Raw genomic sequence first — 17,788 nt, 5'->3', positions numbered from 1 at the left:
CCCTCACTAATTCCCCATCCAAAAGGGGAACAGAACATACTATTTCAGGTAACACTTCAATACTGTCAATCATGGTATCCTGCTGAGCTGCCTCTCAATGCTGGGACTAAGGGATCCTATGTTATGGTGGTTCAAATCCTCAGAAAACAGTATTGGAGGATTCCTGTTCTGCCCCATTACCATTGGCTGTGGGGTTCTGCAGAGTTCAGAATTACCCCTCCCATGCTATTGAATAGCCATATAAAGCCAAAGAGAGATGTCATCATGAGGTATGAGCTATGGGGTCACTGATAAACCTAACAAGACAGATCCTTGGTATGGAAAAGAGGACTTGAGTCTCTCCTGCCGTGGATGCAGTTATACTCTCCTTAAAAAGCCAGGTTCACAGTTTGGGAATTTTAAGTTCTATTGTTCTAAATCAGCCGTTATGCTTTTCTCAAACACTTGTACAGCAAGTGGAATAGGCCAACTAGAACCTTGAGACTAAAATCTTTTTTCAAAGGACAGAATATTAGAAAAGTAACCCAACATGTATAATGTATAACCCTTCCATACTGTATAACTCTTTATACTGGGCCCCTCCTGAGACTGAAGCAGAGGTGGGATCCAGCAGGTTCTCACAGGTTCCCGAGAGTAGGTTACTAATTATTTGTGTGTGCTGAGAGGGGGTTACTAATTGGTGATTTTGCCACATGATTTTTGCCTTAGTTACTCCCCTCCTCTGCTCCTCAGCAGTGGCACGCAGAACTTGAAGCAGTCTAGCAGGAGGTGCACCGGTGTGCGTGGCAGCCTGCGCCTGCGAGCATTCGTTTCTCGCCCAAGGACCGGCTGCGTCCTTGCCACAGCCCCGCCCAGCAATGCCCCGTCCCCCGGAATGCCCGTCCATGCCCCCATCATGCCCCGCCCAGCCCCATTGGCACTACTGTTTGAATCCCACCACCATGGGAACCTTTTACTAAAATTTTTGGATCCCACCACTGGACTGAAGGCTTATGCCATTAAAGATTCCCTGCTGAAACCACAGGCAAAACATTTCAGGATCAGTAAATAACAATTAAGAATTTATTCAACACCTTGATTCTTTTATTCTGTTTTCCTCAAGCAGCTAAACATGTTGGCCTTGAAGAGTGTAAAAAATACATTAGATTGCTCATAAGCTATAAATCTAAGTAATGCTGCATATCTAGGAAGGGCAACAAGAGGCTTCAATCTATCACAAGCTCACTGTGACTTGGGCAGTACAATACAGAGCCCTGGGTGGCCAAGGAAAGCACCACTGTGGGGCTGCCCCACCACCTCCAGACGGTTTTCTGTGTGGTGTGGTGATAGACAAAAAAGACAAAATTCCTTCTGCCACTGGAAAGCCCTCAATAGTGTGTAATGGTCTTATGCCATCCAAAATGCATAAGTCCAAGGGTTGGGGTGCCTTTCTCCTAAACCTAAACCCTGGGTGGAAATCAACTAAAGTTGACTCTACCCTGGAAATGCCAATGGGACTGGAAAGTGTTCTAAGGAGGGCAAATCTGCTAGCGTGAAGCCTTGTTGCTTCCACAATGGGATTCCCCCCTGCCCTGGATAGGACAATAAGATTTATTTAAAGTTTAAACATTTTAATACCATTGCACATCATTTTGTTGTAGGGAAAGCGGTATTTTATTTACCTCAAAAATTACATTGATCTCCCCCAGCCCAGTGTCTCCATATTAGAATTTTTTGGTATTTCAAAGAACTACATAGGAAAACAAATTATGCATACAACGCTAATATTCTTGTCAATTTTTCACCCTTATCATGTGTTCTCGGTTGTTCAGCTCAGGTCTCAGTACAATGATGTAGCATTTGGGAGAAAAAATGCACCCCAGTAAACCCAAAGTGGAAGCTAAGATAGAGAAGATCTCAACCACCACCATGGATTTCCCTTTGGAACTCAGGTAAACTGGAACAAAACAAAACCAGACACTGCAAAAGACCAGCATGCTGAAAGTGATGAACTTGGCTTCATTGAAACTGTCTGGTAACTTCCGGGCAAGAAAAGCCACAATGAAGCTGAAAATGGCCAGGAAGCCCAGATAGCCAAGGACAGAGTAAAACATGATAGCTGAGCCCTCATTACATTCCAGTATGATTTTCCCTGGCAGCGAATGCATGTCCGTATCTTGAAATGGAGGTGAAGTGCTCAACCAAAGACTGCAAAGTCCTGCTTGGACAAAGGAGCAAACAAGCACAATTGAATTGGCTAGTCTTTTCCCTACCCACTTCCTCATCCTGGATCCTGGTTTTGTAGCTATGAAGGCCAGAACCACAGTAATGGTTTTAGCCAAAACACTAGAAAGAGCCACAGAGAAGATGATGCCAAACATAGTTTGGCGGAGAAGGCAGGTCACTTTCTGAGGTTGTCCAATGAAGAGCAAAGAACAGAGGAAGCAAAGCAGGAGGGAGAAGAGGAGAACGTAAGTGAGGTTCCGGTTGTTGGCTTTGACAATGGGGGTGTCCCGATGCTTCAGAAAGATTCTGAGTACCACAGCTGTGATTAGTGAAAAGAAAACAGCCAACAATGTCAAGGTGATTCCTAAAGATTCTGTGAAAGAGAGGAAGCTTACATCCTTGTGAACACATTGATTTTGGTGTTTGTTGGAATACTGATCTTGTGGACAGTTGATGCAAGCATCCATGTCTGAAAAAAAGAAAAAAATAGTTGAGATTTTTCAAGTTTTTATCCTAAGTCTATGGGGAATTAGTTAAAAGTTATGAAAAAGCTATTGTCACTGTTTTATTACAGCACCCATGAAATGTCATAGTTTCTATGGAAAACATGAGTTTTGAGGAGACATTGTAGCAAAGAAGTAAAAGGGACTGATGTAAATATTTCAAACTAGTAAGAAAATCTTCCATGTTATAATGACTAAGAGTTTGTTTGCAAAAAAAACCCACCAGGGGTTTCAAGTGAGCAGCCCTGGCAGGCTAACCTGTTCTCATCAGATCTGAGAAGCTAAGCAAGGTTGTCCCTGATTAGTACTTGGTTGGGAGACCACTGAGGAAATCCAGGCTTGCTGTGCAGAGGAAAGAGATGGCAAGCTACTTCTCTTTGGCCCCTTCCGCACACGCAAAATAATGCGTTTTCAAACCACTTTCACAACTGTTTGCAAGTGGATTTTCCCGTTCCGCACAGCTTCAAAGACCATTGAAAGCAGTTTGAAAGTGCATTATTCTGCATGTGTGGAATGAGCCTTTGTCTCTTGCCTTGAAAACTCTGCTGTGTTGCCATAAGCCAGTTGTGACTTGACACACTTTACACACGCTCATCAAGGCAACCAATACTAACCTGATTCAGGGTTTGTATTGGTCATGACATCATAGGTCACTCTTTGGAAAGCAGCTATTCCACCCACTTCTCCCTCGCCTGTATCAGCCACATGGGAAGAAATATATTATTTTATTTATTTTATTTTGTTGGATTTATTTCCTGCCCTAACCTAATGGAATGATTTTAATGAGGGATGGTTTTAAAATGTGATTACATCACATTCAGCCCTCCCAGGCAGTGTCCTCTTCTATATCCTTTGAATGTCATTGAGTACACAGTTCTTTATTCCTGGTGTTTCACATGAAGGTGTTTCCTTGAGTTTCCCCTGAATTACAACTGATCTCCAAATGCCAGAGATGAGTTGTGCTGGAAGAAATGGCATCTTGAGATGCATTGTGTCCTCTCTGACTTCAATTCCCTTACCCAGACTCCATAATCTCGAGACACCATGCCCACATCTCTAGTATTTCCCAAGCAGCAGTGTCAGGAACCCTAGCGACAGAAGTGAATTGAACATATGGTAATCAGCTCAATTGGGTTAAATTATTTAATCAAAAACTGAATGTCGGTATGCAAAAAAGCAAGCAAGTCAACAAACAAAATAAGTCACCTCCTCTAGGTTTTTGAAGAAATAATACAAGCTGAAAGACTTTTGGAAAATTGAAGTAACCATTCTAATTAAGTAACCATTCTAATTAAGTAACCATTCACTCAACCAATGTGTAATTCTAAACACATCCACTGAAAATCAGCGAACTTAGTAAAGTATAACTCTTTTTGGATGCGTGCTGCAAAAATGTAACATCACTAATCAAGTTTGATTTTTTTTTAAAAAACCCACATCTTATAGCATATGTCATATTCTATGACAGAGTTCAGAGGTTTTCCAAATAGAAACCTAATCCAGTCTGGTTTGGGGACCTTCAGAGTGCATTGAGAGGAATGGTAAAGAGATGAAAGAAACAGCCAGAAGATGTCTACAGATGCTGCAAATCACAGATCATGTAAACAATCATTGTATTTGATTAGTGGAGCATCATATCTGTAGCAGCATGGTGTCGTGCTTAGAATGTTCAACTAGGGTCTGATAAACAGGAGTTTGAATGCCAAGGAAGCATGTTGGGTGACCAAGGGCCAGTTACATACTCTCAGCCTAACTTGCCTCTTATGGTGGTTATGAGGAGAGAATGGTGAAGGGGAGATGACTGAGTTATTGGGAAGAAAGGAAGGTTTTAAAAGCAGGTCTACTCAAAGGTAACTCCTATTTTAGTCAATAGGGAACGTCTCTGCTAGGCATCCTTACCCATCTGGTCAGAGATCATTCCTTCTGGACATGGATCACAATCATAGCAACAAAATTTCTCTCCTTCCTTCTTTTTCCTGACACAGCCTGGAAAGCAGTTTTCATTGCATATTGAAACAGGACATCCCTGTCCATGAAAAGAAAAGGCAGCTAAGAACTAACCAAATACACGTTGGGAATGTGGTAAAAAGTTAATATAATCTAAAATGCAACTTAGTAGCACACCTTTATAGCCTATCATATTATGTTGTATTGTTGATGTACAACGTTTTGTTCTATTGTTATAACATCTTCTGGTTTTTGACCCTAATAAAGTCTGACTAACTGACATTGGGAATGTAAAAATGGCAAGCTGGGCACTGGTGCAATAGAATGATGTCCACACAGAGCTCTCCTTCTATGAAACGGGACCGTGACATTCTCTTTCCAGATTAGTATCAACAAGCAGATAGATGCTGACCATCTTAAGCCCAAAATGAGTTAATATAGAGTTTGATGACAGCTATCTTGTTTTGAAAATCAAAGAAAGAAAGAAAGAAATGAAAGAAACGAAAGAAAGGAAGGAAGAAACTAACTCCTGGTGTCAAAAGGTGTTCAATGAGAAATTTGATATTATAAGCACCTGACATTCTTAACACTTCTGGTAAAGCCTGAGAATATATAGCTTTGTAGGCCGTGTGAAAATGAAACTCTTGAATCTTTTTCCATTAATTGAATTCACAAGGGTTATCCATCTCCTGCAAGGGTACCTGGAACAGGAATCGTACGCTACTTTTTATTTCTAATGCAGTTAGGGGCAGATTGGCAGAATTACTAATATAGTCGCAAAAGTGCGGCCTATGGCTCATAAGGTCAAAGCTGAACACACAACAGGAAGGCAGGTTTTAATTAATTAAAAAAATGAAAGTAGACTTTCATGTCATTAATATAATTAATACTGATTACATTTAAAATAAAAAAGGAATGATGATGTATGTGGAGAATATATGTTAGTGAGATCTCTTATCTTTCATACTCAGTACCTTCAGAACATTGCACGTTCAGAACATTGCATCTCCAAAACTTTGCATTTTTATACCCCTCAGTGAAAAGTGATGAAATACTTTAGAGCAGTGTCTTAAAGAGAAATGTGTCCTTCGAATCAGCGAAAGGGCGGGCAGAGATCGGAAATACGCTAAAGAGATCCCCCTACTTATTCTTTTGTAGAGTTCAGCTTTGGCTTCGATGTCTCACCTGCATGAAGGTTTTATGCCACGCAATGTGGTCATCTCTAAGGGCTAACGCTTTTCCAGCAGGAGCCCAAGGATTCCACCTCCCCACTTTTACTCTAGCAAAAGAGCCATTGTTGAATGTGACCCAGTTGATCACATCAAATCCAGTTTTCATTTCTCCGTTTTCATGAAAAGACAGAGGGTCTCCAGCACTGTTGTTGAACATGATGCTCCTCAGGAAATGATGGATCTAGTTGTTGGGGGGGGGAGGGGGGAAGAATGGGGCATTGATTAAGTCTATCGTCCTAAGAAGAGTGACACCCTTCCAAGTCCACTGACTTCAACAGGCTCCAAAGGATGTAACCTGGCTCAGGTATGCCCTGTAACCTTTACAGACTCCAGGATTAACAAGTCCTATGTTCGACAGAAGAAAGAGCAGTGGTAGCCAGACACTGGAAAGCACAAGGTCTACTGACACCAGATGAATGGCTACAAAAAGTCCACTGACTTCAATAGGCTTCAAAGGATGTAACCATGGACTTCAACAGGCTCCAAAGGAAGTAACTAGGCTCAGGAACGCACTGTAGCCTTTGCAGACTCCAGGCTTCACAAGTCCTATGTTATGAGCTGTCTTCGAAAATACGCAATCAGCATGGATTCTGAAATTGTGTCTGCGTGTCTTTGAAGACAGTTCGTTGAAAGTTTAAAAAGGAAAAAAAAACCACTATGTATGGCTGGTATCGTCAGGACAAGGTAAGGGAAACCATGCAGTTTTGGGGCTGAAAAGTGGACTGTGCAGAGCAAACATCCTGGGGAAACCTTCATCCAATAGCATGGAGAATCACTGCAGTGCCATAAAATGTTGGACACAAGCGCTTTAAAGTTGGGTGGGTGGAAATGGTGTATGGGGGGAGCCGCTTACTCGGATGCCTTTGTTGTCCATGCTGTCTAGACAAAAAAATTAGGAGGTGGCACTTCACCAGTTCATCTTAATGCATAATCGGCCACTGTTTTACGAGCGTTTAATCAATTTTTATTATTGTTTAATATATTTGACACAATCTTTAAAATTAGTTCTCTATATGCGGTCTTTAACTTATGCCAATAGAGTTGGTGCCGAGCGGTCGCTCTTCGTTGAGCTCCTCCACCTTTTAAAGATAAGTTTTAAATTTCTCCTACCCTTTGTAGTTTTTATCTCTTAGTATTTAGCATTTTCTTTTAATTTAGAGTTTTCTGTTGCAATTTTGTTGAGGCAGATTATAATAAAGATCCTGAGTTGATATTTTAAAACCAGGCTAAAATCTACAATATTTTAATAATAGCGGTGCTGACTAATGAGTCTGTTTCCTTTTTTGTTTTTTTAACTTATGCCAATAAAAGGTTGTTTGTTGATTGACAGAATACTGAGATGTCTATTTCCATCTATTTAGGAAAGTCTACATTAACAACAATGATGTGTCATGAAAGACTAATTACCTGCCATGGTTGCACACTCAATTCTTTTGCAAGTCTTCTGTGCTTGGATCCCGACATGGACATGCCATGTATAGCATGCGCCACAGCATGAACAGCGTTGTAGATGTTGTAACTGTGGCCCATCATGCTCGTTTCAAACAAAATCATTGGAATGCTCTCCAGCTTCTCATTGCCAGTGCAGGTCCTGTTGCTGTCCCCATGAACAGCCGAATCCTTCAGCGAACAACAGAATGCCTGCTCCCAGAAGTTCTGTATGAAACCGTCTCCTTTTGCCCAGGCAAGACTGATGCCCTGAAGGAACTCTTGGAATCCAGGTGGCTGATTGGAGTGAACTGTGAAGGAAATGGCCCCATGGAAACTTTCTATATCCCAATTCTTTTCAAAGGAAAAAGAAGCAAAGTCCCATTGGCATGTAAGAATCCACACTTTATGCAACTGGGGCAGTGACAAAACAGGTGCCAGAAACAGCAACAGTCTCAAAACAAAGACAAAGGCAGGCACTGCATGAACAAAATATACATTAGCTTTTGTTCTATTATGAACAGTGAAAGTCTCCCTTTGTTCCGCAAGCAAGTCTATTGCCTCCTGCAGATAAGTTATTTTGGGGAATCTTATTGTGAAGGCAAAACAGATGCCATTCTCAGTAAGCAACGGCAGGATGGCTCCTAGAAATCTGTCTCCATCATCATCATCCATAGCTGTAAGACCAATCCATGTCCATTTAAAATGCCGAAATAAGCGAACAACTCCTGCATATTGTGAGTTTTCGTTTGGTACCATCTGACTGAGGTGAGGGAACAGCCTTTTGTCACCATGCTCTGGGGAAAATACTCCATAGGTGAGCTGAAAGAAATGTGTAGGGAATTTTTTTTCAGGGAACCATGTGAAAGTCATGGTTAAAGGTTTAGAATGTTCATATTTCCTGAGGAATGTCCTACCTGTGGCATCTTGTAGATGGATATGATAGTGGCTATGCTGAGAGAAACATCCGTAGTAAGTCCTCCGATGGTGGTGATCAGTTTGTTTTGTGTGTCACACTTGAAATTGGGTACAAACTTCCCCTGTGTGGAAAGCAAGCTCAGGGTGGCTTTGTAGGACATCCTTGGAACGTAGTAGCTATTAAGGATGTGGAAACCCACCACCGTGACATTATTAGGGTAATGGGGATTGGGATTGTCATTGATCTCTTTGTTGCAAAATGCCATGGCCAAGTTATGCTGGTAGCTTTTCTTTGGCACTTTGACCCAAATGAGAGTTTCCTCCAAGGGTGTTGACCCAATTAAAATGTGAACATCACATCTGCCATCCCAAGAATTATTTTATGTGGTCAGTGGTTTTCAAGAAGGCTATAAAAATCTGAGATGCTTTAGACAAGACATACATGCCTGATCAGACCTTTCATTCAGGATTATACTCTGGATAACTGCTCTTTTTCTTGTGAACCCTGCTGGCATTTAGTAGATTCTATAGCCTAGTGTGTGGTTGATATGGGTTACCAACTTCACTTTGATTGTAAGCAGAACCAGAAAGGGCAAGTCCTTTTCATATCCTTAACATGCTATTCTCCCACCACCACATGTCCCCTACCCCACACATTGTGAATTGCGGCACCATCTCTCACTACACTACACTAAACTCAGTCTCAACATCAGGAAAATAAAACAATAAACAGTAAACATAAAGGCAATCAACATTTAATATTCACCATACAAAAAAGCATTGGCTTTCATATTGAACCTTGTGGAAACTTATTGTGAAAAATGTCCTCTTTCTTATAACATGTTGTAATAGAGGGAGATTTGAAGAATATCTTACATAGGTTCTTGGAACAACATCTCTGTAATGCCTAGACCAGTGAAACTGGGAGTGTTGTGGAAGCTGAAGACCTGAGAGACAATCCCACCAATTGTAAGGTCACCTGGCTGGTAAAATTCATGAGGAATAGGCAGAGGGTCATCATCTGACGTGCAAGGAATGGAATGTTTCTTGCATACATTACGAGGCAACAGTACAAGAAGCAACACCAAAATCAGCACCATCCTGATGACAAATCTTTTCCTACCAGATGCAGATTACTTTGTCAATTTATATCTTCCTGTATTCAGCACAAGTTTTGTTACAGCTTGTTTAGCATACGAGTGGCTTGAAAAGCTTGGCTGCTATGGCAATCCCAGAAGCAAGGTCACATTTTTTCTGTTAATCTTTAAGATACTTCTTGTCCCTTAGTGTATCTGCACAGTGTCATCTCTCTATCTTCTGTCTGGATGAGCTAAGTAGAAGAAGAAGAAGAAGTAGAAGAGTTTGGATTTATACCCCACCTTTCTCTCTTAAGGAGACTGAAGGTGGCTTACAAGTTCCTTTCCCTTCCTCTCCCCACAACAGACACCTTGTGAGGTAGGTGGGGCTGAGAGAGTTCCAAAGAAATGTCACTAGCCCATGGTCACCCAGCTGGAATGTAGGAGTAAGGAAACACATCTGGTTCACCAGATAAGCCTCAGCTACTCAGGTGGACATGTGGGGAATCAAACCCAGTTCTCCAGATTAGAATCCACCTGCACTTAATCACTACACCCTGCTGACTAACCATTGTTGTGGCTCACAATGTTTCCTGGATGGAAATAAACCCTGTAGCTTCATATTCAGATTTACTGTGGTCTTAGTTCAACAGAAAACACATAAATCTTACCAAATGCAAAAGAAACTCTTTAATTAAAAATAAGATAAAAATGACAGTAAATGCATACAATGAGTTAGATTAAAATACTATTGAGCTTAATTTATCCATATGTTGATTCTTTAGGCCACTATGCACTCTGGACACCACAGCACAACATTTAGCAACTTGCCTTGAAAAATCTTAGGGTTTTCATCTATCAGTGGTTTTTCAAGGCATAAACTACCAGGACATCCTAGAAACTTTCCTGTTAATGGAGTAATTAGTTTGGCTTGCAGCTTATTACAAGAGGTGCAATGAAAAAAGACGTGTTCCCTGGTTTTAAACTTCCCCCAGAATGTATGGATAGATTCTCATTGAGAGTGGAGTCTTATTACAGCAGGACTACAGAGGGAAATGCTACACATTTGGTCAAGATTCCCTTAAAAATGTCAATGACATAGTTTGGAACAGGAGATGTCAGATGATTGACAGACAGGAAAAAAAATCCACGGAAATAGCCCTAGACAATATACAGAACCTCAGAATAAGGTAATGTGTGTTCATTGCTTAATAGCCTTTTGGAAGTTACCTGGAAGTTGAAGAATGAACAGGTAATAGAAGGAATAAGATCCAGCATTACTCAATGTGTAAGTTTTCTAAGGGAGAGAGTAAAATGTGTGTGTGTGTGGAGAGAAACAATCACTGGGAGGAAAATTGAAAAAATCAAGTCGAAATTATGATATAACATCTCAGCCTTTCTCTACATCTGACACTTTTGGGTGTTGGAAGATTTTATAGCATCAGAAGCAGAATTAGTAGCTTCTGGACATCTATTAGGCTGGTGGAAACCAATAATTTTGACTATGGCAGTCCCTCCTAGTTAAATGGTGATTGTGATGATCTGAAGCGCAGTTGACAATTTCGCATTAAGATCATTCAATTAAAATGAGCATATGCTCATTTTGTAGCTTTAGAAATAATTATAGGGTTTTTTCCAGGGACTCACGAAAACAAAATGGTTGACTTAACCACTATTTTTTGCAAGTGAAAAAATATGTCTCTTTAAGTGCTTAGAGTGACCATTAGAAGGGTCATGGGATTTGAGTGCATTTGTATTGGGGGATGTACTAGTTGGGAATTGTGGGAGGCAGAGTGAAAATAACTAGTTGAATCTAATTCAAAGTCCATAATTTGAGCTAACGTTAGATTCTGTTTCAAAATGAATGTAAAAATTGGGTCCGTCTGAAAAAAGGAGCTGGTTCACCTTTGCATGGCATGAAGCTGTATGTTGTCATCTGGCAATGGCTGCAGAATGAAGGGTTCTCAAGAGCACATCATTAAAGGGCTGTTTTGAAATGTCTAATGATTAACATTAACAGATGTGTTTCCTCACTCCTACTTTTTATGCTATGCTTGAGGACTATCTTGAGCTGTGGCTAACTTGTAATGCCTTACACACCACTCATATGGTCATATTGTGGTTACCTGGTCTGTGTAAATTATCTTGGATTACTAACTTCAAGAAATGTGAATCATCATGTTGTGCTCCCAACCTGACTGTCATAGGCCTAGTCTTCAGTCTACCTTTTAACTGCATGCTGATCATGGGTCATGTCTTATCTCAAGTTTAGATGTGTCAAAGGTTTTGGAATCATTGTTATCTGAGATAGAATGACGGGCCCAAGCTGGGGTGGCCAGCATTGAATAGGTCTCTGATCATCACAGATGGAAATTATTTCACTGAAGAAATAAGTTGGTTCTGGATCAAATCAGGCCTGAACTGTCTAGAAGCTAAAATGACAATGCTGAGGCTATTGTACATTGGTCAAATTATCAGAAAGCAAGAGTCATTGGAAGAGGTAATAATGCTAGGAAAAGCTGAAGGCAGCAGGAAACGAGGAAGACCCAACATGAGATGGATTAAGTCTATAAAGGGATCCATGGCGAACCCTGAGCAAGGCTGTTAATGATTTGACATTTCAAATCAGCACCCAGGAAACCCACAACTTGGTTCTGATTTGTAGATGACACATTTACAATCTGGAGCCATGGTGAGGAGGAACTGCTGAATTTTCTGGGCCACCCTAACAGCATCCACCCAAACATCCAATTTACCATGGAAACTGAAAAAGAAGGAAAACTGCCTTTTTAGATGTCTTGGTCTTTTGCAGACCCAACCACCAATTGGGCCATACAGTATACAGAAAACCGACAGACACAGACCTGTGTCTACATAGGAGCCACAGAATGCAGCATTCAGGCTCGCATTAAGAAGCACGAAAGGCACTGTTGGGTTAACCATCCTGAAAAATCTGCAGTTGCGGAACATGTGTTAAAGAAAACTGGACATAACATTTTATTTGTGAACAATGAAATTCTGGACAATTTGGAAGGTTACTATGTCAGACTGCACAAGGAGGCCATTGAAATTCATAAACACCAAGAAAACTTCAACAAAAAAGAAGAGACTCTGAAAAAAATTAGCAAAGCTTTCAGCCCTGGCAATTCTTAAAAAATGGACTGATAAACCCACCTGCAATACAGTGCACTCAACCACACTTATGCATAGCAAGTTCCACCCAAACACTTACTGATTGGTTTCCCACCCTGGGACATGGAGAATATACTCTGTGGAGAAATGGCTTTCCCCCCTCCCTTTTCTTTTCCCTCCCCCCTTCTCCAACTAGGCACCATAGATCTGGAGGACTCAGAAATCTCAGATCAGTATAAGGAAGGTCCTACCTGGTTGGAGGGCAGAAAATGTAGTTTGCCTAGCAACACAGATAGAGGGAGCCAAAAAGGGGTGGTAATATAAAAGCAGGCCGAAACCTGTGTGGAGGTCTTTTGTGTTTTGGTCGGTTGTTCTTTGTTCTTGAGAGAGCTGGGCTCTTGCTTGAGCTGAAAAGGCAGCGGCCATATTTCTAGGCCATGCACTCAGCCAAGTGATGTGAGCTCTTCCCTAATGGCAACTGTTTAAGCATTGAGGACCTACCCTGCCTTTCACGATCTATTAGGTAGGGTATGTATTAGTGATAGGGAAAGGGGATTTGTGTTTTGTCTCCTTTTGTTCCTTGCTTCATCTGGCGTGGTGCCAAAAGGTTCTTGTGATTGTTCTGCTGTTAATAAATACTTATTTTTCAAACCTTACATTTAAAGGATAGTTCTCTGTACCACGTATGCCTCACTGTCTTGGACACGCTATTTGAAATGGGAATCTGAGGCAGAGGCCTTGCAACAGGTAGGGGAAGCTGGGAAATCCTGGTCTTTCCCAGTGGGCAGTCCTCAAAGGATCAGGTGGTGGCAGCATATCCTGAGAGAAAGATAGTCCATCCCAGGGAAAAGTTGGTAACTTCTGGGGTTGTGCAGAGTGCAAAATAGGGCCTGCCAGCCAAAAGCAAGCCTGTTTCGCCACATACCCCACTAAACTTTCCCTTCTCACAAGACTTAGTGTGAAACAGACTTTTCTCTGTGACATATCTCTGAAGATGCCAGCCCCAGATGCAGGAAAAATGTTAGGAACAAGATCTGCCAGACCACGGCCACACAGCCCAGAAAACCCACCACAACCAGACATTTTAGAGGTCATTAATTCATAGGTTTGCCAAAAGTCACCAAGGACTTGACAGTGCTTAGCACATACACAAGTCATGAGATACTAGGTATCTGTGAATACTCTGATATATCTATTAAATGGTTCAGGGTACTCTATTTCAAAACTTGTTTAGTTTGATGCTACTGGAATAGCATGCTCTTGAAGTAGTCACAATCCTCAACACAAAAGTATTTATTTTAAACTAGCAGTAAATCCCATTGTGTTGAACAATACAACAGGCTCTTGACAGCTATTGGTGGAGGGTGGTTGCTTCGTCAAGAGGTTGGGAGGGGGAGTGCATGGGGTGGAAGCTGAACCAATGGGCACTCAGGACAGTCCTATGTGCTAATTGATTGAGGGTTCGTCATCAGACATTCCAAACCTCTAGTCAATTATGTAGTTTAAGATGTTTATGAAGCCAAGTTAGTAACAACCAAATACAAAAAGTTATAAACACCTACATGAATCTAAAAAGTTCCATTAGCTGCCATTACTAATTTCCAGTTTTTAGGTCCAAAAATTAACCTACCCCCAAAACTATGCAAAACAATTCTCTTACACAATGTTGTTGCTGTAAATGAAGGACTTTACACTGTCTCCTGCCTCACTGATGGAGGGGGACTTATCAGTGAGTCAGATAGTTAGAGGAGGTCAAGACACTGGTCACCTTTTCACTACTGCCTTGACACTATCCCTTTGATGTGTAGATTGCTGCTTTCAGAGGATCTGAATATAATGCACTTGCTTCACTACCATCAGATCCTCTGAAGATACCAACCACAGATGGAGGTGAAACATCAGAAGAAAATGCTACTGGAACACAGCCATACAGCCTGGAAACCCCACAACACTGTATATGTATGTTTTAATATACCTGCAGACATCCCCCCCCATCCACATTGTACAAACTTACTTGAGTCACATTCCTATGTATTTTTTAGCAGTAATGTCACAAGAAGTCTTGGCAAACAAATGCTCCCAATGAGATGTTGCTATAATGTTCTTGGCTAGTTATAGACCCTAAGAATGTAAGAACATAAGAAAGAGCCTGCTGGATCAGATCAGAGTCCATCTAGTCCAGAACTCTGCTATTTGCAGTGGGCCACCAGGTGCCTTTGGGAGCTCACTTGCAGGATGTGAAAGCAATGGCTTTCTGCTGCTGCTGATCCTGAGCACCTGGTCTGCTAAAGCATTTGCAATCTCAGATCAAGGAGGATCAAGATTGGTAGCCACCTTAATTACTATTAGGTGAAGAGCTCATCTAACTGAGCTCTTACTCTAAAGTCATATAATCTATACCTACATGAAGATTAATCTTAACAATAAAAGACTCAGGCATTACTGACAAACCATAGAAAAAACTAGATTTCAGAACTTTACATAGAAGACAAAAATTATAACAGAAATAATCAATATCTATGTTCAAACCCCATCTGTTAAAGGTTGGTAATTTAAAGATCCATTTTATTTCCATAGCTACAAAATGTCTGCAAATGTCTTTTCTTCTGTATTCATTTGGTCTGTATTGATACAACACACAAAAAGAAAAATCATGTTCATTATGACCATATTCCAGTCAGTGGTTAACAAAGGAGGTACCCATTCTACCAGTCATATAGTAGAACAATGTTCTAATATCCTTGTTCTAATAATTCTTTCTGTTTTACCTACATAAAGATACATGCACTTTCATGGAAGAAGATAGATGCACTTCGATGTTGAACATGAAAAAAATTCTGTAAACTACCAAACAAAGTTAGTAAACGGATGTTTAAAAGTCTTAATTTCCATGAACATTTGACATATGCTACAATGGCCAGATCTGTGCATCCCTACTGCAGAAAATCTAGGACATGATATTTGTAAACTCATTGTAAATTCATTGTCCTCCTGTAGTCAACTCTAGGTATAGTCTCACACCCAGGCATTTCAGATAGAATGTGCTAGTGTTCATCTATAATGTGTTTAATTTGAATGGCTAACTGGGTATATTCCATGCTGAAGGTGATGGAAGCCTTTCTGTTTAATAATAGGCTTATTAAGCAGTGTTTCTCTACTGAGTTGACCTATTTTTATTCCAAGCTCAATCTAACACCTGTTTAGGATAACCTCTGGCTTTATATTTGCATAAGGTTTTCCTTACCTCTCCATTAAAATCCTGTTCTGATGTAGAAATTCTCTTCAATCTCACCAGCTGGCTGAAAGGTAAATTGGACCTAAAGTGCCAGGCTGAAATGGCTTAAAGTGCAAAGTATTATTCCTATCAGTAGGTTTAGGAAAAGACTTAAATGCAATGTTATTATCAGAGTACACAATAGCGTCCAAAAATTCAATCTGGTCACTGGCCTTTTTATGGGAATATTTAATAGAAACGTGCACTCTAAGAAAGATGTTAATTGGGAATCTTTCTTAATTATGAAGAAAAGGTCATCTATATATCTCTTATAAATAAGGATCTGGTGAAATATGGGATTAGTTGATGGGTTCATAATAAATTGTTTTTCTAATTTTTTTTGTAAAAAGATTGGCCGCAGAAGGTTCTAAATTCGATCCCATCACAATACTTTTTCGTTGTACAAAATATTTATTACTGAATCTGAAAATAGCTCTGCTTTAGTATGATATACACCAATTCCATAAGAAAAGCAGTAGGTGGCAGCAGAACTTGTCTTTTTGTAAAGTATTGAACACATTGTGGATCCTTCTCCTTTACTTAAGGAAAGTAGTGGCCTTTTATTTATTCAACAACTTACATAGTTTTTAAAATTTGCTCTCTGGGTGTAATTGCAGCTTTCCAGCATTTCAAAGAAATACATACTACAGAAAATGTCAAGTTTAAGTGGAATATTCTCTTCACACTTTCATCCTTATCATGTGTTCTCGGTTGTTCAGCTCAGGTCTCACAACAATGATGTAGCATTTGGGGAAAAAAATGCACCCCAGTAAACCCAAAGTGGAAGCTAAGATGGAGAAGATCTCAACCACCACCATGGATTTCCCTTTCGTACTCAAGTAGGTTGGAACAAAGGAAACCCAGACACTACAAAAGACCAACATGCTGAAAGTGATAAACTTGGCTTCATTGAAACTGTCTGGTAATTTCCTGGCTAGGAAAGCCACCATGAAGCTGGCAATGGCCAAGAAGCCCATATAACCCAGGACAGAGTAAAACATGGCAGTTGAGCCCTCATTGCATTCCAGTATGATTTTCCCTGGCAGCGAATACATGTCCGTATCTTGAAATGGAGGTGAAGTGCTCAACCAAAGACTGCAAAGTCCTGCTTGAACAAAGGAGCAAACAAGCACAATTGAATTGGCTAGTCTTTTCCCTACCCACTTCCTCATCCTGGATCCTGGTTTTGTAGCTATGAAGGCCAGAACCACAGTAATAGTTTTAGCCAAAACACTAGAAAGAGCCACAGAGAAGATGATGCCAAACAGAGTTTGGCGGAGAAGGCAGGTCGCTTTTTGAGGTTGTCCAGTGAAGAGCAAAGAACAGAGGAAGCAAAGCAGGAGGGAGAAGAGGAGAACGTAAGTGAGGTTCCGGTTGTTGGCTTTGACAATGGGGGTGTCCCGATGCTTCAGAAAGATTCCGAGTACCACAGCTGTGATTAGTGAAAAGGAAACAGCCAACAATGTCAAGGTGATTCCAAAAGGTTCTTTAAATGAAAGGAAGCTTACATCCTTGTGAACACATTGATTTTGGTGTTTGTTGAAGACTGATTCAGTGGACAGTTGATGCAAGCATCCATGTCTGAAAAAAAGCAAAAAAAAGATGAAATTTTTCAATCTTTTATCTTAAGTCTATGGGGAATTAGTTAAAAGTTATGAAAAAGCCATTGTCATTGTTTTATTACAGCACCCATGAAATGTCATAGTTTCTATGGAAAACATGAGTTTTGAGGAGACATTGTAGCAAAGTAGTAGAAGGGATTTATGTAGATATTTCAAACTAGTAAGCAAATCTTCCATGTTATAATGACTGAGAGTTAGGACTCTGCTATATGGGTTTCAAGTCAGCAGCCCTGGCAGGCTAACCTGTTCTCATCAGATCTGGGAAGCTACAGAAAGAACAGGACAGAAGCTTAGGCATTCTCTCCCTGATCGCTACACCTGTATCTGGGGCTGGTGCATCTTCTAGAGGATCTCGAGCAAGGATCTTCAGAGAGGATCTTCTAGAGGATCTCAGATCCCTCTGGAAGATGCCAGCCACAGATGCAGGTGGAAACGCTAGGAGAGAATGCTA

General features: G+C 40.7%; 1 protein-coding gene across 1 annotated transcript; it reads right to left on the bottom strand.

The window, feature by feature from the left end:
* Positions 1-1,737: 1,737 nt before the first annotated feature.
* On the bottom strand, positions 1,738-8,499 carry LOC125444039 (vomeronasal type-2 receptor 26-like). The gene is made up of 5 exons (XM_048516478.1): positions 8,233-8,499; positions 7,295-8,137; positions 5,841-6,068; positions 4,608-4,734; positions 1,738-2,674 (listed from the first exon to the last, which is right to left on the bottom strand). Exons 1-5 carry the CDS (start codon positions 8,497-8,499, stop codon positions 1,773-1,775), a joined length of 2,367 nt encoding a protein of 788 aa, XP_048372435.1. The 3' UTR covers positions 1,738-1,772.
* Positions 8,500-17,788: the final 9,289 nt, after the last annotated feature.

The sequence above is a fragment of the Sphaerodactylus townsendi genome, linkage group LG15 (genome assembly GCF_021028975.2).
Source record: "Sphaerodactylus townsendi isolate TG3544 linkage group LG15, MPM_Stown_v2.3, whole genome shotgun sequence".
Lineage (NCBI taxonomy): Eukaryota > Metazoa > Chordata > Lepidosauria > Squamata > Sphaerodactylidae > Sphaerodactylus > Sphaerodactylus townsendi.
This window is presented reverse-complemented; position numbering and strand designations above follow the sequence as displayed.

Coding starts and splice junctions, on each gene's coding strand:
- LOC125444039 (XM_048516478.1), bottom strand. CDS start 8,499: ATGGCATTTTGCAACAAAGAGATCAATGACAATCCCAATCCCCATTAC. Junction 4,735..5,840: donor GGCATAAAACCTTCATGCAG/GTGAGACATCGA, acceptor TTTCATGGACAG/GGATGTCCTGTTTCAATATG. Junction 2,675..4,607: donor AATGATCTCTGACCAGATGG/GTAAGGATGCCT, acceptor TCTTTTTTTCAG/ACATGGATGCTTGCATCAAC.